Below are 25,974 nucleotides of genomic sequence, written 5' to 3'. Positions count from 1 at the left end.
CTTCGTAACTTGTAAACGGAGAAATAGCTACTGACTTTACTATAGGTATCGCTGCAAATCAGGGAACAGCTGCTTGAATAAATCAACAATTTTTAACCATAACAGTTTTTATCTGTAGCTTTTACTTGACTATTGTTAGTAACATTCATTGCTAGAAATGCAGTGAGCGCTGGTTTTATTACTGATAGTGCTATACTCAGCCCAGTAATTGTAGTCTAAATGTCGGACTCGGTTGTATTTAGACGTACGAAAATCTTTGTTTTCTCCGTTTCACTAAATGAGTTTTTTGTCACAGCGCTTTAGTAAATATTCACATATTACTAGTAATGACACTCTATCATCAAATACTTTGCTCCGCGTTTTGTAGTTAATAAACCCCATTACACTAAGCTTACTTCCTCGATTTGCACCCATAGACGACTTTTGCCGACTCTAACCACAATTAATAATAATACCTATAACAAAAAGTCAAGACAAAGAATCTCTTGAACAATTCGCATTTATTGAACTGCGAACATGGTTTCGGCTCTTTACTTCTTCGCCTCGAGAGCGTCAGCCTCGTCCTTAGCCTTTTTGGCGCGGGGTCCGGCCACCCGCTTCTGGTGACGAGCAAACCGAAGTGCGTTGTACGCGCGGAAGTCCTTCTCCTCTTGCGTAACCACGCGGGGTTGCTCTGTCGAAATAACCGAACGCTTGATTGGCATAACAACGCCCTTCAACTGCTGGGCAAGCTTAAGCTCTTCTTCAGTGGAATCGCCCTTTACAGGCTTACCAGCACGTTTCGGGAACAGGATCAGATTTGCGCGGTAGTTCTTCAGACGAGCAACGTTCCTCTGGAGGGACTCGACGGACTTATTGGTACGGCGGGTATCAACCGAGATACCGATGGTACGAGCAAAATCAGCCGAAAGGCCAGCTCCCTTCAGTTCCTCAAGAGAGAAACCGCGGCCCAGACGACGCTTTGTATTGTACTTTTGAGTCGGACAGGTGATTGTAGGACGTAGCAGGCTCTAAATTATTGCAGCCATAACGAAAACAGTGCATTTAAGTAACTAGCTTATGAAGCTTAAAAATATTCGGGTGAAATATAAGGAAACTAACATCTCTAACTCGGAAATAGTAAGCTGAACTTGCATATTCAAAGGGTACCTAGCAAACACGTTTAATTCATAAAATTCAAATGGTCCTCTTTTACTACACTTATTGTCATCAATAAAAATCAGCTTGATGCAAAACTAGATCTCCTACACCTTAGTATGCTGCGCTATCCATAGTACCTCCCGACACTTATCCGAAAAGTACGCACTAATTAATAACAGTGACTCGTCAGCAGTGACATAGAAGTGATACTCAAAATTGCATATAGGTTTTTCATTGATAATAACCACTCACTAATAATAATAAAAACTCACACAGGCATTACATACCGTTCACGGCGATCAACAAAAAACTATATAGAAATACGTACGGTAGGTCTCGGAGCGATCAAACGAGCCTTAATAGCGCGGTGGTTTGCCCTGCGCTTATGCCGCTGCGTCTGGTCGAACCACGTTTTTACACGGCGCTGCCAGTGTTTACGGAAATGGTTATTAGGGATGACCTTACCTCCACGGGCCATTTTTGCTGCAAACTAGAGAACCGTACACCGTTAAATACTGCATTCAGATCAAAATTAAATCCGATTTGTACTGGTGCTACCACTGCACAGCTGGTGAAGACAGCCATTTTATGGCATCAACACTAACGGACTATTAGCAAAATACACCAAAAGAAAGTATCCAAGAATTAAGTGGATCGACACGAAATATAAAATAACCACTCCGTTGCTACACAAAAAAACCGAGGAGGACCTAAAGATAGCAATAAAACTCCACAACTAAGTGGATGTTCCACGTGGTGCTATGGCGAATAATAATAGATGTTTTAACCACCTCTTCCGAAAAATATCGCCCTTATCAACAGAAGCAACCCACTGCACAGATACACCTAAATCACAGCTGGCCCGAATCACATTAGAAAACAGCAAAAACAAGACAAAATTTAACAAAAGTTGCACTCACAAATATCACCGCCGCAGCAGCACGAGCAATGAGTCTGCCAAAAAGACTAACTAACCCGTTGAATCGTTTCGGTTTCGAAAGGGCATTCGGCGCGCAAATTTAAACCTTACGCTGTACCGCTAAAACAACACCATATTAGCATCAAGATTTATTTTTTTTCTATACGGTTTAATTTAATTAGCTGTGGGATTACATAAGAATTTGTTACAATAGTAACTGTTAGAACTGTTTACTGTAATAAAAGAGCCGATCATAATGGAGCCACTGGCTTGAACCGAAACATATCGCGATGAAAGCAGTATATATACGACAGTTTCATCCTTCGTGAGTTTTGCACGTAATAATAACAGAAACTATTTTATGCATATGCGAAGCTACGATTGGTCAAGCCAACATCTACAACCTGTTATGATCTCTAAACATATTTTATAAAGACCTGGCTGTAGCTACTGTTGCCCACGCATTCAGCTACGGTAGCCCTTACTACTTTTATGTTTTCCCAATATGAGTGTTAAAAAGTTGATCAAAATTTACTTTGCCGTTTTCCGAATCTCTGTGTGCGTGGTTAGTTTCGGCTGTAAGAAATCGAATTATGTCGGTGAAGTCCGAACGACAATAATAACAAGATATTCCCTAAGATTTCCCACTGATGTTCCAATGTACAAATGTGCCCCTCTCTCCTAATAATTGGGCGAACTATTTAAGACACATAAACGTGCGTTTATCCTACTTATTGGCAATGTCCGGTCTGCCTGCTTGGGTTGCTAAAGTGTTCGATAAGTTGGCGCCGTTACATCACCGACATTGAGCGGACCTGTGAAAACAACAACAGTCGTATATCCGAAAATAAACATTCCATCGGCTCATCTCGTATAGATATATTCCTTCTTAACGCCATCAACAAGATCGTACGAACAAGCAAATATATAAAACCTAAACATCATTAATACCGCAACCTAGAGAAGCATGTGGGACGGATGGCGCGAAGAAACGGTAGAGTCCTGCTGTAATCTTACGTATGGCCCTCGTCATTACCCCGTCTCCCATCTAAATGTATATAAAATTGGGTTCGTCCGGTACGTTATCGCTACCAGTGGCGAACTGTTGCAGCTGCTATAATCACGGCAAATCCCCTTCAACCGCGCCATTATTTCTGTTATTGTTTTCTATCCGACAGAGTTGACTTCTGCTGCTGCTGTTACACAGTTTGCGTGTTAGTGTCCATAATAGAGAGTGAGAGACGGGGGCAAAAACAATAGAAAAAAAACAAGCTATATATAAACAGACAGGATTGTCTTTCCTCGATTCGCCCGCTCTTTCTCTATTATTGAATGTTCACCCCTGCTCCGCTAGTCCCCGCTAGTTCGTTCGTCCATTTGGTCGTTGGCAGACGACAGCGCTACAATCAATCGCGGCTGCTGCTGGAACACCAACAAGAACTAGGCAATGCCAGTTCTTATTGTCTTACGGCAGACGGTAGAGCAAAAGACGAACATCAACACTAGCGGCAGCAACCTTAACCAACCATCAAATAGCAGCGCCTGTCTGATTACCTCAGCCCTCCACGCCCCACTATTCACCAGCAATAGCATTGGAGGCGGCGGCGGCGGCAAATCGACGGACGAACTGCCTGGCAAACGCAATGGCGGCGCGGGACCATCGCCATCACTCGCAGTCAACACTTATTAGCGGGCACTATCATCCATCGAGCTAGAAGTGACCAGCTACAGTAGCGGCAACATCAACCAGCAGCACTAGAGAATGCTGCTGCTGCCGCCGTCACCACTAAGATGTTATCGTCGTCATCGTCGTCGTCACTGCTGACGACATCGGCGGAGAGTCAGCGCGAGAAGCAGGCAGTAAGCTCGACTCGCGGCGGCGGCGGCGGCGGCGGCGGCGGCGGCGGCTGCTGCTGCTGCTGCTGCTGCTGCTGCTGCTGCTGCTGCTGCTGCTGCTGCTGCTGCTGGCGCTGCCGGAGCGACCGACTGACGACGAAGTGAGCCGACGAACGGCCAATCGACAGCGCTGCTTGCAGCCAGCCGTGCAGCCAACTTATAGAACCAGTGGGGCTTATGGTAGTGGCAGCTGTATCGAATAGCAGAAGCAGAAAAAGAAGAAGCGGTTTGTTGTGAGAGTGGTGCAGGGTTGTGTTATGGTGGCTGGTGTTGGTGGCACCATAAGCAGCCGTCGCAGCAGCAGCAGCAGCAGCAGTAGCAGGAGTAGCGATGTGTGTTGTTGTCAACTATTGTAAGAAGTCCCCCTCTTTCTTACTAGCCGTGGCGGTGGTGCGCTGCTGCGGTCCTAATCGGCGCCGTCTCGTTATTGCATCGCAGCTACCAGTAGTGGCTGGAGCGGTGGTGCTGAGACTATCGTTGTAGAGTGGCGCTGCTGCTGCTACAGCAACAGTCGTGGTGGCAGCAGTACGAAGACAACGACGATAGCCTCGGTGCTGCTGCCAATTGCTGTAGTTTCGATTGTCTGGCGGTGACACGGTGCGACAGGCTCGCCGTGGCAGCACCGGCGAATAGCGAGAGCACCTCTGGTGAAGTTTTACGACGAGACAAAGGAGACGTTGCCGATAACGAGTGAAGTGTTAGCAAGGTTTTCGCTGCAAGGAGTAGCTAGTGAAAAGCTCGCGGGCTGGCTATGTTGCTGGTGAAACGAAACTTGATTTAGAGAAGCAACGCTACGCAATAATGACGATCAAATATATGTTTTGAATAGAAACTGAATGACTGTTCAACGATCCCGTGGACAGATACACTGGATACGGAGTACCGGATACAGGCGAGCGTTTGTACCTGTTGTCCGTATCGTGACAGTGTGCTTGTTGTCCTTCTGTGCCAGCTAGTTCAACACTGTAAGAAGAAAAGCAAAAGAAAAAGAACAACAACAACAACAAAGAGAGGAGAGGGGCATGTGACGACGACGGGGCATTGGCCGCTGTCACCGGCAGCTTACTATTTAGTTCAGTGACGGTGTCTCTTGCGGTGTCCGCAGCGACTGATGCTGCTGCTGCTAATGCCGTAATGGTGTGATACTTGTCTATTTCATTCATTTGCCGGTTAGTCAGCCTTTCTGTAATCCCATTGTATTTACTCGCTACTGTTAACACACAGCGACAAATGACTGCTGAGTAAGTTTCATCGTCCAGTTGTCTGTTAGGTCAGACTGATTCAGTTGGCCAGTTACCGTCCCAGTGAACCTGCGAGCAAGCGAGCGACGCGCCTACTCAGCGAGCTAAACCTGGCACGTAACACATGATTTGAGCTAGGACATCGTTCTAATACAGAAACAGAACGAGTGAATACACAATTATAAAAAACGAACAATAGCCCTGGTAGCTCTCGTCCACTGGAGACGGTGCTGTGATGCCAAAAAGAGATAACAGAGAGAACATTTAAAAGGACAGGATCTTCGAAACAAGGAAAACGTGTCTTTGACGAAAATCACTGCAAAGGATAATTGGTTGCGCGGTCTTTTAGTGTCAGTCGAACGTTGCTCGTGCGTCCGGAGTTACCGACGTTGAGGCGGCGAAGACAGCAGCAGCGACGGCGGCGGCGCCGGCAGCACCAGTTAGCATCGGCGTGGTCGTATGAAGGGAACGCCGAACGGCCCAGTCAAAAATATCAATTCGAGGGAGTGAACGTTCAGACAACGGCGATTCTTGGTGCCTTTGTCGAGTGCGTTTATTCTGCTGTGGTCAAGGTGGTATTATGTCCACTTGACGGTAATCTAAAATCCTACGAGCAGTCGAAGCCCACTTGTGGCGTGTGCACTCCACAGAAAAAGAAATAGAAAAACTGCTTATATAAGTTATCTTTAAAAGCCGCTCGCTGGACATAAGTAACTGAATGTTTTGGTCTTCTCGTCACAAGCACTCGTAATCGACATCGTCCGCACTCGCTAGCTGACACGAAAACACGGTGCCAGCTGATCCCCGGAGGCGACAAGATGACACCCTCCAGCTATCCCATTTAACCCCAGCTCCGTTAGCCTTTTCGCGTTTCGTGCAGTTGGGAGGTGATACGCACAGCAATCTTGGGAAAATGTCCTCCTGCGTGATTGTGATTCGCAAAACGAGTTTATTCATTCAAGAGCAAAATTCATCGACAAGATAGCGGAGGTCCATTTCGGTATCTTCTACAGCTAAAGTTGATTACTGTTATTACTGTTGTTGTTGTTGTCGTTGTCATTGTCATTGTTGTTGTTGTTGTTGTTTGTAGTGGGTGGTGGCACAGAGAGAGAGGGCAATCGTGGGGTAACAACAAACAGCCAGTAATACCACGTACAGCCAGCACGGGATAGGCGGGTCCCTCTAATTGGGTTTCACACGGGTGCCCCGCATTTTAACTGCGCTTGTCTCACAGTGGTGCCGCATTGTGCAGAGCCAACAACGAGCGAGATAGAGAGAGAAAAAGTATCATACATATTCATCGAGAGAGACATAACGCATTGTACTATAATGTAAAAAGAAGCAAAATAATGCCTACTAAACAACCTCTATACTGTTTTATAAAAACTGTGTGTATTTTTGACGGAGTCTAATCTTCGTTGCTTGACGAGGTACTAGCAACGGTTTAAATCTTCTTCAAAAACTACCTCTGAGCCATCAGTCGGCTATATCATACGGCGTTTGTTACCTCAGCCGTCAAAAATTTTACGGAACTTGGAATGAGATCATCATATCTTTTAGCAGTCGATTTTCACTTTTCAATCAGCTTGCTTGGCTATTCGCCTTTCAATGGACCGTTCGCCGCCGTAGTTTCGTGCAAAACAATTCTACCCTTTTCGATTTTGGCGGATTTTTAAACGAAACCCCGTGCGTCGCCTTCGTGCATGCGGCGTTCGTGCTACGGTTACACTACTGCGACTTATAGTTACACTTTAAAGGCTACAACCATAATAATCGATGGCGTTGCTTTAGTAGCCTATTATTGTTTTCCTTTTCGTCATTATCGCTGCTGCTATTGTGGCCGTCTTTAAGGCGGCTCGGCGCCATTCCTGGGCTCTTTTACGGCAGACGGCGCCGCCGCCGCCGCCGCCGCCGGATTCGGTGGTGGGAACAGCCAGCGAAACAGTGATCCGAGTGGCCAGATCCACCGCGGCCGCCCTTGTCGTGGTCGAAGTTCCCCGTCGTCGTAGGGTCGTCGCAGCGGCCGATAAAGGTATCAGTTAAGCTGGAGTTGGAACTGCTGCCGGTGCCGTTGTTGACGCGGGCCGTCTGCCGTAGCCAGACGTGCTCGACGCAATCACCAGCAAGAGCGGAGCCATGTTCCGATGTATGCCGCCTATCTTTCGCGGGTCAAACCGCCGCGTCGAATGTGTCGACAAGCGTCACAGCAATCTTATGAATGTGCCCGAGGATATTGGACGATTCCGAAGTCTCGAGCAGCTCATGCTTGACTCGAACCACATCCGCGAATTGCCCAAGGTACGTAGGTTAGGTAGAGTCACAGGTAAGATATGGAATGTAGCGCATGCAGACCAACTAGCTAATATCACAGATAATCGATCAAGTAAACATCGTATAATAGATAGATCAACGGCAGATGCCAGCTGATTGCATTCAACAGTTCATTATTTTGCTACAGCTGTCGTACCACAACAAGAGGGTGTTCGATTCTCGTGGTAACATGCGACATGATCACAACAATGATGTCGTGATGGCAAATTACCCTCCGCCTGCATTGTGGGATATTACTCGCGGATCTTGATCGCTTGATTGATCTCTATTTGCCTACAAAGAATGTGCGGCTCTCTTCTTAGCTCCGTTCACCTCATTAGTTGCCAGAGAAAAATACTATCTTGTCCGTAAAAGTCGGCTTTGCCACTTCCTATAGTCGTGTTCCTTTTTGTTGACTCCTGACCAGAAAAAGGACGATTTTTAACTATTTCTGTACGGACACCGTTCGTGCGGCTTGCGTTTGGTCGAATCGTCAGTAGGCAGTGTCGGCCGATTACACGATACCGCAGCCCCAGCAGCGGCGGCGCTAGCCGACCGCGCTGTCAAACCAGCCAGCGGTCTGCTGCCTGCGTGCGGGACAGCCGGTTCAGCTGAGTTGTGTCGGCATCTGCATGCTGTGAAGCCATGCTGCTGTCGTTGTTCGTGCTGGCACTATAGATGCAAGAGGCAAGAGCCGTAGAAAGAAACGATGAGGCAACCCGTTTCTTTCTTTCCCTTTTTTCTTTTCTTCTTTAAGCGCGCTAGAAGCAACCGTTGAACAGTGCGCCGGGTGGTGGCAGTCGCCGGTCATAGCAGTAGCAGCGGTAACAGCAATGGAAGGCCAGGATGTACCAATCGTAGAGCGTTGGTTTTTGCTGTTGCTGCCGTCATTTGTGCCCTTGTTGCGCTCGTCGCCGCCGCCGCCGCCGCCGCCACTGTCATGGTCGTTGCCGCTTGGGCGTGTCAGGAGCTCAACGCATTACCACCGTCACCAACGGCAATGGCGGCCGCCATCACTACTACGGCTAGCACACCGGCAGCGCACGCTAGCGGAGTACCTATTTTTCTGCTCATTCTGTTTAACTAGCCGTAACTAGCTCACTCGGTCGATCTTGCTCGACGACGGCCACGGCTGCCCGGCGTACGGTTCACGAATGAAAGTAGTAGAAGTCGTTGTCACTGTTGCCGCGCAAGCAAGCAATCAATTAATGAACGAATAAAGAAACAGGGATGAGGTGATCCAATACTCTGGTAGTATTCTGCTTGGTTACCATTTACGCGATATAGCTAGCATGCATGCTACAATGACTATTTGAGCTTGAATTATAGTCGACCTGGTGAAGCATTTGCTAACTCGCTCAAATCTATTGACCGACGAGTAAACATCGTTGTGGGAGCCGAAGGAGGAGGATCGGCAAAATCTACTTCGACCTGCTTCAGCTGGGCGTAAGGAAAAGCCGTTAGCAGCTATTGCTTGTTTGTCAGTCATGTCTGCTGCTAAGCTGGGCTCCGGGCGTCAAGTCGAATGGTTATCGTCGGCGTATCTGCAGCTTCCACTTGGATCGAGCCGGGGCTTTGCTAAACATCGGTCCGTGCTGATCGGATTTATAAGTTTTTTTTCTTTACGATAGTACAGAATACACTCAGATAGGTTGATATCGATTAAACTTAATATTCGACTAATGGCGCTGGTTCAACAGTTGAAAAGCGAGCAAAGCAATTGTTGTTCTTTTGTAATTAAAAATCATGGCCTTAGCCCGGTTTCGGGCCGTAATTATCCTTACGAGTCATTAAGCAGGCACTTATCTGTGTCGTAAAAATTTTCCAAAAAAGAAAAGGCACTGTAGCTTACAGGCAATATTTACACATCACTGGAAAACCGTTCGGCGGTTAGGTTAGTCTAAAAGAATATGACAAGTCACGATAGATGGCAAGCTTCAGCTTGATTTTTCACAACGGTAATAATGCTAGTTAGGAAAAAAAATTCTCCTCGTATTCTAATGAATGGCGAAAGTTCAATTCATTCGGTTTCTAATTTAGCACTGAATAATTAAGCAGATACCTATTAATAACCATTTACGTTCGTATCTTTCACTCATCTTTGGCAACCCGCTAGTTAGAATAAATTTTCTGTAACCTTTGTTGTTATCGTGGCCGGCCAAAAGGGAGCGTGTAAACCGGATGCGAACTCTTGTCATTTTCAGGTATTGTAGGAGAAACGCTAAGTGATGGGTTGTCCTATCCGTGATGAGTTTCGCCGCACAGTTTCATAACTTCGCTCACACACCCTTCTAATACTAACAGTCACAACTGGCCAGATTTGACTCACAGTCGCTGATCAAGCAATAGTATATTTTGGTTCCGTTACCTTTTCAAGGTGACGCGATAATTTTTGTATTGATTTGTTCATTAGAGGCATTCTGTCAACGTGCTTACATCCTACCCACCACTGTCACAGACAACTGTTAACCGAAGAACAAGTTATATGACCATGACTATTTCCAAGGGTCAAGTTAGCTGCTTTTTACGTATACTTAACAACAGTAATATAGATTAGATTTAAACGATTATCTTTTAACCTTGTGAAAACAATGTTTTGACAAAATATTTCCGCAAAACAAGCACCTGACACTAAACATCACTGGCATAAAGAACTAAAATTAGAATTAATTAGTGAAGATAATTAAGAGACTTAAATGAACAACTACATTGCTTAACATAGTTTTTCTGCGTGGCGTTAGAACGCCTGGTGTAGCCGCTGAATGGATTTCATAATGCCCATAGCGTAAACACAAATAATAACAGTAATAACAATGATGAGAGTTATTAGTATTGTATTTTGTACCTTTTGCCCAGAATTGCATTGTGCAAGCGGAAGTAACCGACAAAAAAACAAGTAGTAGACGGCGCAAAGGTTAAAGCTTTTTGCTGATTTTTGCTCGGCAGAACCATATTCGAATACCACTTGACAATCGGGAGTGGATTGTTCTATTTAACTATCGTGTCACGCTTCTATCGCTTCCATGAGGCTAGTATATCAGTAACACATCACCATTCATCTGCAGAAAGTTTAACGGAGATATCTTGATTCTGACTGTTCTACACTTAGATAATTGGCTAAATTTGTATATATATGTACATGGAAACTAAAATAGCTGAGATATATGGTCTCTTATATGAACGCTCTACTTATATCAGGTTTACAGTAAACGTAAATGTAAAATCATTTAGACACAGGTCTTGTTAAATATCTAATTAGTTGAAACTACTTTTTTTGTTCCCTAAATCAGCCTGTAGCCGACCCTTAGTTCAGCATAAAGCAAATCTTAGCAGTGATAATACTTTACCTCTATGGATGGATGGATGGATGGATGCATTGACTGTCTACCGTATGAACTTTCAGGTTTGCTATAATTAAAAGCATCCCTTGACAGCTACTTATGTGGCCTAAATTTCTCGAAAAAAGCGATTATGCAGGCCGTTTCTACAGATCTATGAAATAATTATAGCGACTCAGAAAGATAGCTGCTACAAAAAAAATTACCATAAAACTTCACCTTATTTAGCACATATTATACTTGATTTGCTCGCAGGTGTGCTGCGTATTCAAGGCTTTCTGGTTCCTAGTTATCTAGATCTAAGTTAATTTCGTAGTCGTTCCTTGGGAACTTTCAGCTTTAGATTTGCTTCGAGTGTGCATTCTTCGGTAAGTTGTGTTCATTATGGCTGATAGGGTCCGGAATCCGTAACGCATATCTATGACGCTTATCTTGACCGTGTGTCATATGCCTCCAGCTTCTAAATATAAAGCAGCTGCTGCTGCTGCTGCTGCTGCTGCTGTTGTTGTTACCGCTTCATAGAATGAGCTACATTTAAACGCTCGTTACAGCTACCGTCGCTGATATTTTTACCACCATTACCTTTGCCTGTACATCAGAAGGAGGCCCTGCTCTATTAGGTTAGCGTTGATACTCATTCTTTATATAGCGCGCCTATAGACGTGGACATATAGGCGTAGAATCAGCGGTATGCCGTCGTCGGAAAATAGCACAAATGTCTTTCAGATTCGCTTGCCTTCTTCGACCACCGAATTACCAAGATCCATATTTCGTTTCCTTTTGTAATACACAGCTTACTGCTATCTCGGTTATATTGGCGGTCCTTTCGCCTTGGACGTTTGTCCGTTTAAGTCGCGAGAGCATCGAATGTCCTTTGTAGGGCCGAAGTCGAGTCGAGAGCAAAAATCAAATCGTTATTAGGGCTCGCTGTTGCTTTTCCGACATGTGCCAATATCTGCATTGTCAACGTCCCGTATGCCATCTTAGTTAACGTATTCGCCGTTCCTGAAACATTCCTGGTTGTTGCAGAGCTGTGGCTTGTAGGAAGTTGTTATGAATGGACAGTCCGTGCTCTTTGTTGCTTTGTCGTCCCTGAATTGTGGATTAGAGTCGATGATATTTGTACGCATAAATGAAATGAGCGCACACACAAGGCGATGACCTGTTGTTAGAAGTATCAGCCGTCGTGAACAACTGATATTTTTCAATGGATGACAATGAGTGATCATTCGCCCCTGTGGTTTAGACTGGCATGGTTAGAAAGTAGTTAGGATAAACATTAGGGAACATCGTTTAGCCGGCTGGTGAGTGCGATAGCCAACGTTAGTTGCTTTAGTTATGGAAAATTATCAAGTTTCGACGCCGGCAGCGGCGCCCACGGCGACATAAGTAACGTAACAATAGAAGCGTCAACAAAGGACTCATTAGCAATCTTGTTTGTGCTAGTTTGTGTGTGAACGCGCGCGAGTACTAGCGCCACAGGAACCGATTCTAGCTGACGTTACCAATTCATCTGCTATATGTGCCCAGTACCAGCGCCGCAATCGCAGCAGTTGTAAGCCTCGCAACATCATCCCTCAATGTGGCTTCTATGTTCTACCGTTGCCGGCGCCGCCTCCATCACCTAGGCCAGGTGAGCCAATCAAATAGACTGCCATCTCGTAGCGTCTCACATCACGTTTTCATCGTTGTCATGCTCCTTCTTATTGACAGCGTCAGGGGGAATGGCGGCTGGGACGTCGTCGCCCCCTTTTCAAGTGACCGTGTAACACTTCCATGACCTTTGAGGTGCTTATTACGGTTGCGGATTTATTTTGCCTGCCGTTCTGATCATATATATATATATATATAATTGTAACTTAGTGTCTTAATGTTTATTTGCGTCTTATTTGTCTACCTGCCTGTACATGTATCGTTACATGGCGCAGTGTTACCTCCACAAGGAACCTACGATTATGAGCACTTCTACGGGCGCTATAGCCATCATTATTAGTCTAGTACGACTACTGCGACAGTCAGTATATAATTGTAATGAGCATTATGGTCACGACTGTTACAAGCACCAGCCCGGTAGCCACATCCGACGAAATTAAACGCCTGAGCCCTCTGTCCAAAAATGACCCAAGCTGCCATGAAGCTAACGAACGAACGATTACGGTAAACAGTAAGTTTCCGAGATGAAATCGAGTCGTTACGTCGTTTCTTCAGTGCAACGAGCACGAGCCAGTAAACCGGAGTAGCAGAATGGCAGAAGTATCGGGAGCGGGGGCAATGGCCCGGGTTACTCATACTAGCTAAGAGAACTTGCTGAATCGGGATATTGATAACCACGTATAATGATTTGGAAAAGAGGGTAATAATAATAAAAGCTTGACTTTTTAGAGAGGAGCCAGGATCAATAGAAGTTGACTATGAAACGAGTTCAATATGGAAGGAAGAAGGAAAAAAAACGCATAAAAATCTTGATTGGTTGACATTTTTTGTCGCTAAAAAAGCTATTTACCTGCACGCTCTTCTGTCAGTCTAAACTTTCAATATGTCGATGTATATTCTATGGCTAATTTATCGACGAGAAGAACGCGTTCAGCAGTCGAGTGTTTATTTGGAAATGCTTCGTTCGAACAAAAAAGCAGCCGTCAGCTTGTATTCGGCTTACGATTGGGATACGTGTAGAGGTTGTGAGGTGGTGGCTGATTTAAAAGGGGTAACGTATTCTGACGGCTTGGAACGAGACGCAGTAACAGTTAGCCCAGAAGTGGCAACTGGAGCACGCGTACGAATCACTTGTTCCAAAATGGTGATGACGCCACGACTGATTCCGATTCTCTGCTACCGTGATACGACTAGCGGAACAGTCACGCGTTTGTCCACTGGCAAGGTTTGACTATGTTGCCGATCTGTGAGAACAAGCGTGATGTTGGAACCCGTGCTGCCACTGCAGTCGATGCCATTGGATCAATCAGCTTGTGAACGTTAAATAACCTATACATAAAGATAGCATAGTACATGTTATGACAGCAAGTTAAATAGAAGTTGATTGTACTGTTCTGGTGAGAGAATATATATCGTCGCTTGTCATATCAGTGAGTCGATCAGATGTAGGATCTAATGGTCTGGGCTGTTGACATTTATCTCGATTTTAAGAACGCGGTCATACCGCGTTTGCAGGTGACTGTCTTCGCTATCCGTGGCAAATATTCGTGTGCATCTGTGGCTTGTTCTGTAAAGACAGAGACGATTGTAAGCAACGAAGGTTTGAAAACCCGTCCGCACTTTAAATCCACTCCGACTCAGCTGAGCATTTACAGGACATACCACTTCCTCAGATTTTACATTTATGTTTCACCTGGTTACTGGTTTAGGAAAACTACGATCCGTAACCTCAGCGATTGTGAAAGAAATACACATCTATGTAATAGTCTATCCCATGTAGTTCTACTGTCGCAATTCTAGCGGCAATTATTGTATAGGTTCTCTCTTTGGGTCGACATGTTGCCAATTTAGCATCATCAGTCGTCAACGTGAAGATTATCATAAACTTCTTCATGACCGAAATGAATAATCTGGACGCTTTTAGACTCGCTGGGCTTTGCCACATTTCACCGATACCTTCCGAGGTGTCCTTTGCTGTGCTTGATGCTGCTAATCTGTTCGCCATTTTCGTCCACCTACCCGTACCATCGGAGACTTACATTTACCTCGGAGACGAAATGCCGGGCATAAGCTTGGCATCCTCAATTTATTATACGTATAGCTTCTTATCCATCTTTTGTACTTGTATATAGTACTTTCAGTATAGTTGATATAGCATTAACTGAAATATATATAGAGGTTGGGTAGGTCAAAACAAGCAAGTTGCCGGCTTTTGCTTTCGGCTATCGATCGAGCTCGCTTCTCGTATAAATTGAGCCTATTCGGCGTGAACCGACGCCGACGACTCGAGTAAACATTTTGCACAGTCTGTTCATTTGCTGAGCGTATCACCAACATAGCTTAGAAATACATAGGGATTTATCGGCCGAAAACCCAGAATTCGGCAGTTACAACGATGACGACAGCGATAGGAGTGACATCATCGGTATAAATAGTTTTCCTCTACAAGCCGATAGGCTAAATCATTAGCCGTGCTATACGGTCGTACAGTTGCTTACAGGCACTCATACGCCGAGGACTCTTGTACGGTTCCGTACGGTCTGCGTTAGACAAGTCCGCATTCTGAATACCAGCAGGTTCACCTGGACCTGGAACAATTTGATTCTTGCGTATCGTGAAGCGTGAGCCACTGAGGTTTCTTTGTAAACACAAATCGTAGCTGTTGTGCAATTGGTAGCAGCATAGGGCTAGCCGCGTAACTAGGTCGGCGGTTACGACGAAGAAAATAAGCAAGGAAATTTAATAAAACGCGATAATGAATAAAAATGGATGATTAATCGTGGCTCACAGGCTTCGCGTTGACCGTATGTACATTTTTCTACTGGATTACCTTATTTTGAGAAAATTATGAAAACAGCTTAAAATAATAATAATAATAACTGCTATGTATACAGGCAAACGCGCGCCTGACTCACGCAATATTGGTTACGAAGAGTTACTGTCTAGTAAAAAGATGCTGTCAATAAATGATGATAAAAATTTATGAACCACCATCTTCAGCCACTCACTTTACTGGATAGCGATGCAGGGGGCGCATGATAATTATGTGAGACCCCATATAATATTATATACATAGATATTTCATATACTGCATCGCAACGGATCGAAGCAGAGATCGTTAGGCAAAGTCACCCCTGTTTAAGAGGGGATAGTACCCAAATGGTCAAGCGTCACGTCGTGAGTGTTATCACAGGTTAGAATCACCGTGGATTTGTGTCGATATTCCCGAAATCATATCTAGATTGCACTAAGGATTTCGCTAAGGATAAATAGATGGGTGCGTTTTTTTGTCATGTTGGGTTTTTGAAAATCAATTGTAAATAGATTTAGTTGACTTTTATTCCATTCGGGTGTAAGCTAACCACCTATTGACTCATCTATTTAAGCACGCAGCTATGACTGGCCACCTCTTTGTTCTGATCAACTAAAATCTTCAGAATCTTGCCGGTAAGTTTCTAATGCTGTGCTTTTCTGCTGTGTCAAATTGCAGCATTTATTTCGACTTCAGAAGCTACGGAGCTTTTCAGCCTCAGACAACGAGATTCAAGAGATTCCACAAGACATCGGGAACTGGCAGCTGTTGCAAGAACTTGATCTCTCAAAAAATGGTAAGCCGTCCTGGATTAATGCGACCCAATAACCACACATCATACTTGGCTGCCACAATGAATAACTTCAAATTGGGATTTCCCAGTATTGTGTGCGTACTACACACGTTAGGGCAAAGAAATAATGTACTTAGATGCCAATAGTTGTTCTACGCCAGCTAGCTTGCAGTGGAATTCGTAATTACAAGTAAGTTCCAAGAGCCGCAGAATGAACGGCTCTCTGTTACACTATACAAAGTGTCCATAAGTTTTCAAAAACCTTACCGATTCGGTTAATCAGATACAAAAAAAACATCAAAGAGGCTGTATGTTAAAGCTGGTGTATATTTCCCGATCTCTACATCATTTTGGCACTATGGTATTAGAGAGAAAAATATCGTTGTAATAACTAGCGAAAAAGCATAATCGACTTAAATCTTATGTCATACAAAACTTGTAAAAGCTTCTTTGAACATTTCAGAGACCACGCACCAAACTACAAAAGCTGCTTCTTTAATCGACTGTATTTCTGAGTAATTTCATTTTATATCGGAAATTGAACAGCAAAACGAGATACTATGTTTTATTCAAAAGGCCGACGCGCGACTGCTGAGGGCCGCCGATGGTCTCTCAAGCATCATTAGGGAGAAAGAAGGAGGATATCAACGTTTTGGTGACTGTACATGTATTCAAACTGGTTTATACGCGCATGATGATATCCCGTACATTGGTGACGATTCCCTAGCAGACAAAGTGCGTATGCCGTTTCAGGAAACCTTACTTTTACGCACACGGGTTGCTTGTATTAGTGTGGTATGCGTAGGGGTGCTTCGGGTCGTCATTTTTAGGCTCGTATGTACAATTGTTAATCACGGTCCGCCACCCCAACGATTTATGATTGATACATATGTACTTTCGATACGTCAGCAGCTATGCGATTTACACGTTTCCCGGAAGCTACCCGCCAAAGGCGTGCAACGCGCTGGTGGAATTCTAAGTACCATCGCGGTTATATCACGTGGACTCTTCATGTGGGCAATGGCTTGTATCGATTACACAGTATCATAGCTGGCTTTTCACCTAGCCTGTCTCTTATTTTCCGCTGGTAATCGTATATGCCTGAAATTCTGTTGTATAACATACATCTGTCATATTTGAAAAAAAATTGTGAAATATAGGACATCTGTTGGTAGTTGTCGTAGCCGATACTCATCCGTTCATCTTGGTGTTGACGATAGCTTCTACTTACACCTCTGGGGGTTTATTCGGTTCGAGCGAATTCATAGAACGGCTTATTCCGAATCAAGCAAATTTAAAAAAATCGTCAAGACCGATCGATCAAATTTTGTCAAGTTACAGTGTATTAAGGCAAGGAGAGATTGCTGTTACATAAGTGGCTCGGCTAGATGACTGCATAGTGTGCATGGGTGTGAGATGATAGATAGTTATTAAAGCTCTTAGCGTATGTGCTTTTAACTATGATAGGCGCTTACTGGAGACGCTGCGTTTCCACTTGAGCTATGAAGGCAAAATATTTCTAGTAATAGACACACCGCCAATGATCCGAAAGGACCAATGTCGAAACACGAGACCATTCAAGAATCAATAAAATAAGGCTACTTTAATGCCTAGTACTTCTTCGCTCCTATAGTCACATTGCGTTTACTCTGTGCATACTCGTTGATTTGTTTGCTGTTTCGTATTTCTCTTCTTAAATAAGTAGCTTATGGGCTGTATACCCTGTGGGATATAACTGTGATCGAGTGGGTTGCAGGCTTATATTGATGAGTGAGAGAACTACTACGGACCGGGTCTCGGTGATGTAGGGCAGCTGGTCATCAGGAGAAGTCCATAATGGTTGTTGTTATTGCACTAAGTACCATTTACGATGCTGCTGTCCGAGGAAGTACGTCTGCTTATCAAGCGCTGGGCGCTGGTTGCAACAGCAGGCCGGCGAACGACCGATTCAGGGGCTGATGACGGATGCACGATATGCCAGGCGTGGGGCTCAACTACATGATCTGGCGGTCCTGTGGAATAAATCTAAGCAGATACTTTTGTGTGCGTACAGTCATTAGCTCGCTTGAGCTGTTAATTAAAAACGCACATGCTTGATTGGACGTTCTAGGAAATGTAATCGACATCAGTGGCGCCTCTAACTATTCGTGTGACATCGTCTGGATAACGTTGGTGATGTTTTATTATACGGTGTCTCTTTTTTTTTGTGTCGTTTTAGCTTTGTATCGATGTGATTGACTAGCAGCTTCCCTGCGTGAAATTGCATCATTGCTTGACAGGCTGTAATGTTGTTCTTCACGTTATTGTTGACGTATATTGATGCGAGTGGTTAAATTTATTGGTTGCCGTTGTAATATACATAGTGAGATAGAAAATGCGCGTCCGTTCTAAAGGGGTACAGTCACAAGTCCTGTTGGTAGAATAAAGGTTAGATCTAAACGTTCGAACATAATAAACATACTGATTATATGTGAAAAGATACGCTTGAAAAGAGAGGCGCACACAAACTTCCAGTCTACATTATGTACATTGGCAGATAAATGTTTCAGCAAGAGAAATCATTGCTCTATTGTTTCGTGTACCTACATGATCGCACAGTTCATCACTGAGAATGTTATTAAAGGCAGTTATTAAGTTGAACCACCTTTATGACTAACACGTGTTTACTCCAAATAAGTTGCATATTGATCTTGTAGCAATCAATAATACAAATATGCGATTTCGGATGGGCATTTGGCGATATTCAAGTACCGGCATATACATAACATACATGTGTCTATAGCACCACTATCAATAATAGTACCAATATAAACTATTGCCACACATCGACGCCAGAGACTGAGCTCGTGTACGAAAGATGTGGAAGAAGTGATGACCTCATAGGTAGAAATCATTGTCAACCGTTTGAGTAGTTGCCTGTCGCACCCCGCTTGCGATGCTGGCTCAGCTGCTAATATGGACGCCATTGTCTTGGATCGTGGTGCCAAATGATTACGTTTTTAATCTTCTAATAGAACCTAAACGGAACGTGTCTGCGGAGCGCGCCCGGACACGCGTTACCACCCTCACAGTGGTGTGAGTCCGTGTCGTCATTGTTTGCTAGCTAAAATACATTTTACATGATTTTCACTAGCCCCGCACATCTATGTAATTTGCCCACTACGCTAATTTGATGCGTATAGCTGCTTCCATGAACAGTAACCAGTGCATATATTGAATTGTTTTACGCTAAACGGTGGAACTGGTATGACGGTTTGTCAATGAGAATTGCCTAAAACGGTATTAACCTTGGCAGTGATAGTCGAGCCCGGCTTTGCTCATGACCCTATATGACAAATATTGTGTATACGCCACAGTGCTTAGGATAGATCTATCGCCAAAATCTTAACTACTGGAAGGTTCCTCGGTAGCAAAAAAAAAAAAGAGACAGATAATGCGAGCTCGGCCGAATGCTTCGCTAGGAGTATTGCTATCTCAATAGTGATAACAAAACCGATACTGATGATCACGTGGCTCCCAATTTGCTTGAAAATCTACTGCTGGCCCCCCGGTGGACCCTCAATTGTATCAACTTTAGAGGCGCATTGAAAATGATTTTGCTTCAACGTTTTAGTTGATAAGCCATTTTTACGGGCGTACCCAACCCGCGTTAGCATCCCATAAGACTTTTTCGTTTGTGGCTTCAACACGGGCCAGGCGCATTCTTTCTGGCGCATTTTTTACACTCTGCATTCGTTGTTTTTTGCCTGCTTCTGCTACTACTGTTCATACCTTCCCAATTACTTTACTGCCCGCTGAAACCTTTTTGTCCTATCGTCAATAGGATACGAAGTGCTCTATGCGGACGCGAATTATGGTAACACCCACTCGTCCGCAATTTATGCAATTGCCAAGACGGAAATTCCATCCGACAGCAGATAGCTTTGTTTTGTATTTCTCACCCAAAGCATTAGAGAAATATATAGAAGCGTAACCTGAAAGTAACACGCACAGGAAAAAGCAGCAGGTTGAAACCCTCGATAGGTTACCGCACTTTTAAATAGCCATTTCTCTTACATTCGAGGGTCAATTAATTCATCACAGATGGTCCTTATTTGGTCTGTTTCAGTTGCTTTGGTGACTGCCACACTTTGACCTATCTGTTCGATTCGGCTCATACGCACCTGTTTGGGCGCATTGATCGCACCTCGTATCATGTACTGCTTTTTCAGGACATATGCCTCCAAAATTTTTAAACACGCTACTCGTTATGGCAGGCGACCTGGTTGCTTCACTGCTAACGCTCTATGGTGTTGCTGAGGGTGTAGAGAACACGCCGGCTGGAGCAGACGTCGTTGTAGTTGTTGATTTCCACCGGATGCTCTTCAATACTGGTGGATAAGGGCACCTGTGCAGTGCTTTTACCGGAACGAGTCAGCGAGGAGCTGAATTCATCATCAATGAATTACCAGGATCAAGGACTAGCTTAGGGCGTCATTCGTCTATTGTACAAGACTGCCACTATGGCTGTACATTTGTGATGATTTGGTTAATTGCGTAAATAACCATCCTTCTGGTAATGTTTCAGACGTGAACAAACACTAACCTGCAATAGAGTTACGAGTTAACCGGCAAGAAATTCATTTTGCGTTCTGATTTGCTTAGAAAACAGCTGTGGCTAGCGCAATCAGGTGTAACAAGATCATTAGAATGATGTATTGGTATCGGGAAGAGGCCAATAGGAGCTGTCGTTATAATAGGAGTGAATTCTCTTGAATCTGGCTATCGTCGATGGAACACTATTAGAAGTCTGCCGTAAAATTTTAGCGAATATCTTGAGTATCAGTTCGCTTGTACACATAGATTTCACGGGTGGCAGCTGATTGAAGCTCAAATGATTTTTATTAGGCCAAGAACTGCAACGTTTTGTACTAATAAATACTAGTAGCTTACAAAGCAGCGGTACTGGAACAAATCGTAGTGATAGCTGATTTTGCGGCTGCTGTAGATAACTGGCATCCTACCTCTGAGCCGTTCACTTATAACTGAGAAGATCTTAACCGAACCTGGCAGTAATAATTCTGTCGACCTCTACGAGCGCTGCTGTGTTAGCTATGGCCGTGCACAGTGTGTGGTTCGTCTTATCTGCGGCCTTAAGCGATTAGAGTCGTACGAAAGATTAGGGGAAGACTCAGGGCATTTTGCACCTGTCTCTGATGAATAAGAGATATGACGAAACAGAGGAGAATCAGTATAGGGAAAAACCTGGCTGGTGTAGTCAAGCCGAAGTTTCGTAGAAGCAACAATTCGACCTAAGGTTTTTGCGAGAGCCTTTCGACGACAATGTTTATTCGAGCGTGCTATTATTATTATTAAAAATATAGTGATATGCACGAGGCGTTGATGATATTATTGTTGAATGGACGAACCACCGCAACACCGACCTATGTCATTGACAAACGAGGGAGCTCAATAAGAAAATACAAATCATATTGACACGAGACGCAGTATGTCACCGCTTGGCATCATTGCGCTGGGTTTATTGTTGCATATAGCATAAGGACGTACTATCATGTCTTGGTGGGGCTTAATTTCGAGTCAGAGGCAAAAATCGTTGGCCATGAACATGCCCGGCTGTTCGCCGCCGAAACAGCTCGATTCAGTTGGTTTCTGGGTCGTGCGCCTACGTCCTGTTTTTGCTATTACTTCTTCCGGTATCCGTACTCTTAGCCAGTGTTTTGTAATAGCTGCTCTGTATCGAGTAGTATTTATTATCAGTCGTTTTTTGTTAGACCAGTGTTAGTTGCCTCCAGTTTTGCGCAGATATGCTTCAATATAGAAACGCCTGTGTGCTTCAACAGGTTTTTGTGCGCATGTTTGGCTCTAAGCTATTATCTGTCTCTGAAGGGGTCAGTGCGGAGGACGTATTGACGTTGTAACTTGTTTATACGATTAATTCACATATGTCTGTTCTAAGCCCCAACCTCTTCCGTCCTTATCGCGTGTAAGCTACAAACGGGCCAAAATAGAAAGAAGCGATTAAGAACGACCGTAAAGTCCGGCTTCAGTTTCGACATCACATCGCCTTCAAAAATAGCTAATGTGTGTATAGAAGCAGTTATATTGTGTTGTACTTTAGTGCCCTGTAAACGTAATAGTAAAAATGTGAGAAATTGACCAAAGGATATAGGTTGGCAAACCAGAGGCAGCCAGGTAGCCGGACGAACCTGGCGAACACGAGAAATCGCGCTCCTCAGTTCATTCCTTTACGACGTCTGTTTGCGACACGTCTGCTGTTGACGTGCTTTTTGCTGTTGTTTGTGGTGATGTGCTTGTTAAAGTGCTGTGATTCTTAAAGTTGTCATCGCTAAGATGACCTGACCCTATGCCGTCTACGGTCGGATAGAAGCGCCGAAAGTAGACACGATGACACGGCGATGTTTTACAGGAGGCGTGCAATGAGATGAGAACGCCAACGAGACGCCAGTAGCGGCTTAATCCATTGAACTCCCGGTTCTGATGGCCGTAGTATTGGCTATTGATGATAGTAATAATGCCATTGTCCTTTACTGGACAGGACTCATTGCTGTTGTTACTCTTCATGGCGTCGACATAACGCCGAGTGCGCTTGTCGCCACCGAGCGATGTCTTGTTGCCGCTGTTGTTTTTTGCTTTTTTGGCTGCTGTGTTCGACAAATGTCAGATTCTCTTGTGTTATTTTCGTTGTTCTCTGTTAGCATTACTTAGCATATATTAGGCTAGCAGCTGTGTAATACGGTATAATAGGGCTTACTATACAATGAGAAGACACTGCTAACACGACGGTAATCTCTGCGATTTCGTTTGCAAAATGAGAAGGCATTCCTTTCGTGGGCAAAGATGCCAAAATCAAGGAGCACAAAACGTACTCAGTTGTTTAGTTGAGCTTCATATAAACCCGCTTGGCTAAGGTCGTATTTATTAAATAGGTATTTTCCATCTAAATTGACTCCAGTCTTTCGTTATGAGTCGTTCCTAGCAGTGACTGAACCAAGGTTTAACGAGTGTTTAACAGATTGACGAATCGTGACTCAGAATGACGAACAGATCATTACATCTCTCCCATTTTCTGTCAGAGTACAGGTAATTACACATTTAACTGTATCAGGAAGAGATGAAAAATGGTCTTGGAGAAAGTCGCTATACCTCACTATCCTTAGCCGTACCGTCATTTCTACCTACTTTTGCAAAATCATTGTTGGCTCATCATTTGTTGTTGTCGTGCCAGAAACGTTACAGAGTTCGTTGTTACTCTCAAACAAATTCTGCCGGAGCATTCGTTCGATATTCGTGTAGCCATACATCATCTGTCAGCAGTCCAATTTTTCCCTTTCGTCAGAACTAAAACTTATCTAAATACGCATTTTTCCGCTATGAATCCTACACTTGGCAGGCAGCCAGGGAGTCAGTCCACGAATAAACTGCGACTGACCCGCCACGTCAGTCTACTTTTTGGTGGCGTATCTACATATCGATAAGATACCAGCTGTAATACATCCGCTAAGAAGATCCGCTGTAACATGTATATGTCCTGTATGCACGTATCGTATCGCATCGCTGCATCTAGAAGAAACGGAAAACCTCAAGTGAACGAATGAGTTCCCACTGCTGCGAAGTCGTCGACGATCGTTTGCTGAGCTGCCTCGCGCCCTCTGGCCCGACGATAGCCGTAGGTCCTGAAAGCACTTGATTTCAAGGGCAGATTCCATGTACTTTCCACACTTTTGCCATTGTGCTACCTAAGAAGCTGCTATGTACCTCGCAGGGAAAGAGGTGGTGGAGGAGGGTGTAGCAGCGGGGTTAGGGTGAAAGGCAAACTAGACCAAAGTGCTCTAAGCCAAAAGCGCCCGGAGGTCGATAAGGCTTTATGAGATGAATTGAGCCTGAATGGGGCATACCAGCAAAGTGTGAAAATCGGCTGTCTTAAGGGCTGGGTAGTGACCACGACTGAATTCTGTGAGCCATCCGGTCTCCAATGGTATTGACTTAAAGCTGATACTGGCAGGTGGCGCTGGTGATAACTTACCCCTCGCGCGACAGAATTGACCTTGAGAGGATAGATGCTAAGGGGTGAATTAGTTTCAGCTGACTGCGTCTGGCACTGGCGGTAAACAAAAAATAAGAGGTAGAAAGAGGCTAAGTCATTTTGAGGCTATTATCAGAAGCCTCTAATACTCATGCATACTCGAGCCATGCCGTGATCTGCGCCCCTTTAGCCATGGCTCATCCTTCGTTCTGAGGAGAAATGGAGATTTGTTCAAAGGTTGTGGTTGACTTCTACCTCGTTGGCAATAAAGGCATATCGGCTCCTTCGCACGAACAGCTGGAAGTATGCAACCAAGTGTTCATGGTAACCATTGACCAACTCTGTTACTCGAACTCGACAACAAACCATACAGATGTATTTGATAGATGTTAAGGCTTCTAGTTACTCACTGTAATCGCATCATTTGCTTAGACGATCAGGAGAAGCCGTTTGTCGTATATATCAATTTAGTTTCCAAAAGTGCGAATTCTGCTTAGTCATCATTTTTATTATTTTATTGCAGCAAAACGCCTGGAACAAAATTATGATTAATTACCTTACTACCCGTAAATCTACCTTTGACGTATCGCGTTGTCGAAAGTCGAAAATGTACGTGCCAAAGAGTGTTTTGACACTTCGGCGTAAACTGTATAGGCTGTAAAAAGTAGGGGCGAGTTATCCTGTCTCCTGTATGATCTTCACTATCTTCTCGAATGATGCGCATTAGTCGGAAGCTTTGACGAATAAGTAAATACCATATTTGTAAGATGCATTGCACTCAGCCTTTCTTTACTATTGTGACACGGTAGATATTCCGTTCCGAGCAACGGATTAAAGGTGTCGGCTTTTCGCCAGCAGTACCGGTTTTTCTCTAAGCGACCCACACATGTATGCGGGTTTTGTAGTCACTACGCAAAAACCAAATATCGATGGTGTATAACGTCGTACGCCTACAGATCTAATTAACTGCTGTTTGTCTTTTTTATCGGAGGCATGGTCAGCTAGGTCTTGGAATTACGGCCAGAGAAAACTTCAGCTATTAAATGAGTCTATAGCAAAGTGGGTCGTCACGGATCGTGGTACTGGGGTCTAAACTTATATCTTTGGGTATCAGAAACGAATAGTGAGAATGCGATACGGGAGGTCGAAATGTGATTTGGTGAACACGTCGATAATTATTTCCGCCAATAGAGTTAAGTGAAATGTATTTCGAAGTACTTGATTGCATCGGCATACTTGAGTCAGGCACTTGTCTTCCTTGCTTGAATGAGAACGCCACGTTGATACCATTAAAACAGCTAAATCTAATTGATATTCACTCATATAGGGGTCGTTTAGCAAAACGTAACGTTAATTATATTACATTTCGTAATTCCCGAAGGAGTAAATGGTCAATAGTAGATGAACATATCCACAAAGGAATTCTGTGCTGCATTCGTGTATCAGCTTGCCACTTAGCTTTCGCATCCCGTGTCAAGACGACATCTTTGTCAAGAAATGGCGCTATATATGTGCTATCACGGCATGGTCCACGAGCGAATCGATCTTGGAACACTTAACATTTGATTTCTATTTAAGCCACGAGTTAGCGTGAATAAAGGTTCCAATCGACCGAAATATTTTAAAGCAAGCGTTTTTTGCACGTCAACTTGAGCATCTTGTCTCGTTCGAGTCTTCTCTCATCGTGATATAACAGAGAGAGCGCTGTAGCCCTTTGTTTTTACTTATCATCGCATTGCGTGGGGTTCGTGTGATGTGTTTATATACCCCTTCCTCGTGCAATTCATATAGGTCTAAGGAACTTCAGTTCTTTCAGAACTTTAGTTCT

At 44.2% G+C, this 25,974-nt stretch overlaps 2 protein-coding genes across 14 annotated transcripts in view; one reads left to right on the top strand and one right to left on the bottom strand.

Moving 5' to 3' along the window:
* Nucleotides 1-483: 483 nt before the first annotated feature.
* RpL13 (ribosomal protein L13) lies at nt 484-2,172 on the bottom strand. 2 transcript variants are annotated; one of them, XM_022836961.2, is made up of 3 exons: nt 2,061-2,172; nt 1,469-1,630; nt 484-1,010 (listed from the first exon to the last, which is right to left on the bottom strand). In XM_022836961.2, exons 2-3 carry the CDS (start codon nt 1,616-1,618, stop codon nt 531-533), a joined length of 630 nt encoding a protein of 209 aa, XP_022692696.1. In that variant the 5' UTR covers nt 1,619-1,630; nt 2,061-2,172; the 3' UTR covers nt 484-530. The 2 variants fall into 2 exon arrangements, with proteins under 2 accessions (XP_022692696.1, XP_022692697.1); XM_022836962.2 differs by lacking the exon at nt 2,061-2,172 and adding an exon at nt 1,932-2,044.
* A 1,857-nt stretch (nt 2,173-4,029) lies between these two features.
* Nucleotides 4,030-25,974, top strand: part of LOC111262601 (protein lap4) — an 81,501-nt gene continuing 59,556 nt past the window's right edge. For 6 of the 12 annotated variants that reach the window (XM_086969232.1, XM_086969231.1, XM_086969228.1 and 3 more), the window contains exons 1-2: nt 4,031-7,494; nt 15,988-16,105. In XM_086969232.1, the coding sequence (XP_086825358.1) occupies nt 7,333-7,494; nt 15,988-16,105 (280 nt within the window). In that variant the 5' untranslated portion in view covers nt 4,031-7,332. Of the gene's footprint in view, nt 7,495-12,313; nt 12,478-15,987; nt 16,106-25,974 lie in introns of those variants that run through there. The other 6 variants (XM_086969223.1, XM_086969224.1, XM_086969225.1 and 3 more) reach the window with 4 other exon arrangements.

The sequence above is a fragment of the Varroa jacobsoni genome, unplaced genomic scaffold (genome assembly GCF_002532875.2).
Source record: "Varroa jacobsoni isolate VJ856 unplaced genomic scaffold, vjacob_1.0 scaffold_678, whole genome shotgun sequence".
NCBI classification, from domain to species: domain Eukaryota; kingdom Metazoa; phylum Arthropoda; class Arachnida; order Mesostigmata; family Varroidae; genus Varroa; species Varroa jacobsoni.
Note: the sequence above shows the minus strand (reverse complement) of the source record. Positions and strands in the feature narration are given on the sequence as shown.

Bases quoted from the DNA above. Each gene is read 5' to 3' on its own strand.
- RpL13 (XM_022836961.2), bottom strand. From the start codon at position 1,618: ATGGCCCGTGGAGGTAAGGTCATCCCTAATAACCATTTCCGTAAACAC. The intron at 1,011-1,468 runs GTACGTATTTCT...GCAATAATTTAG, and splicing joins TGATCGCTCCGAGACCTACC to AGCCTGCTACGTCCTACAAT.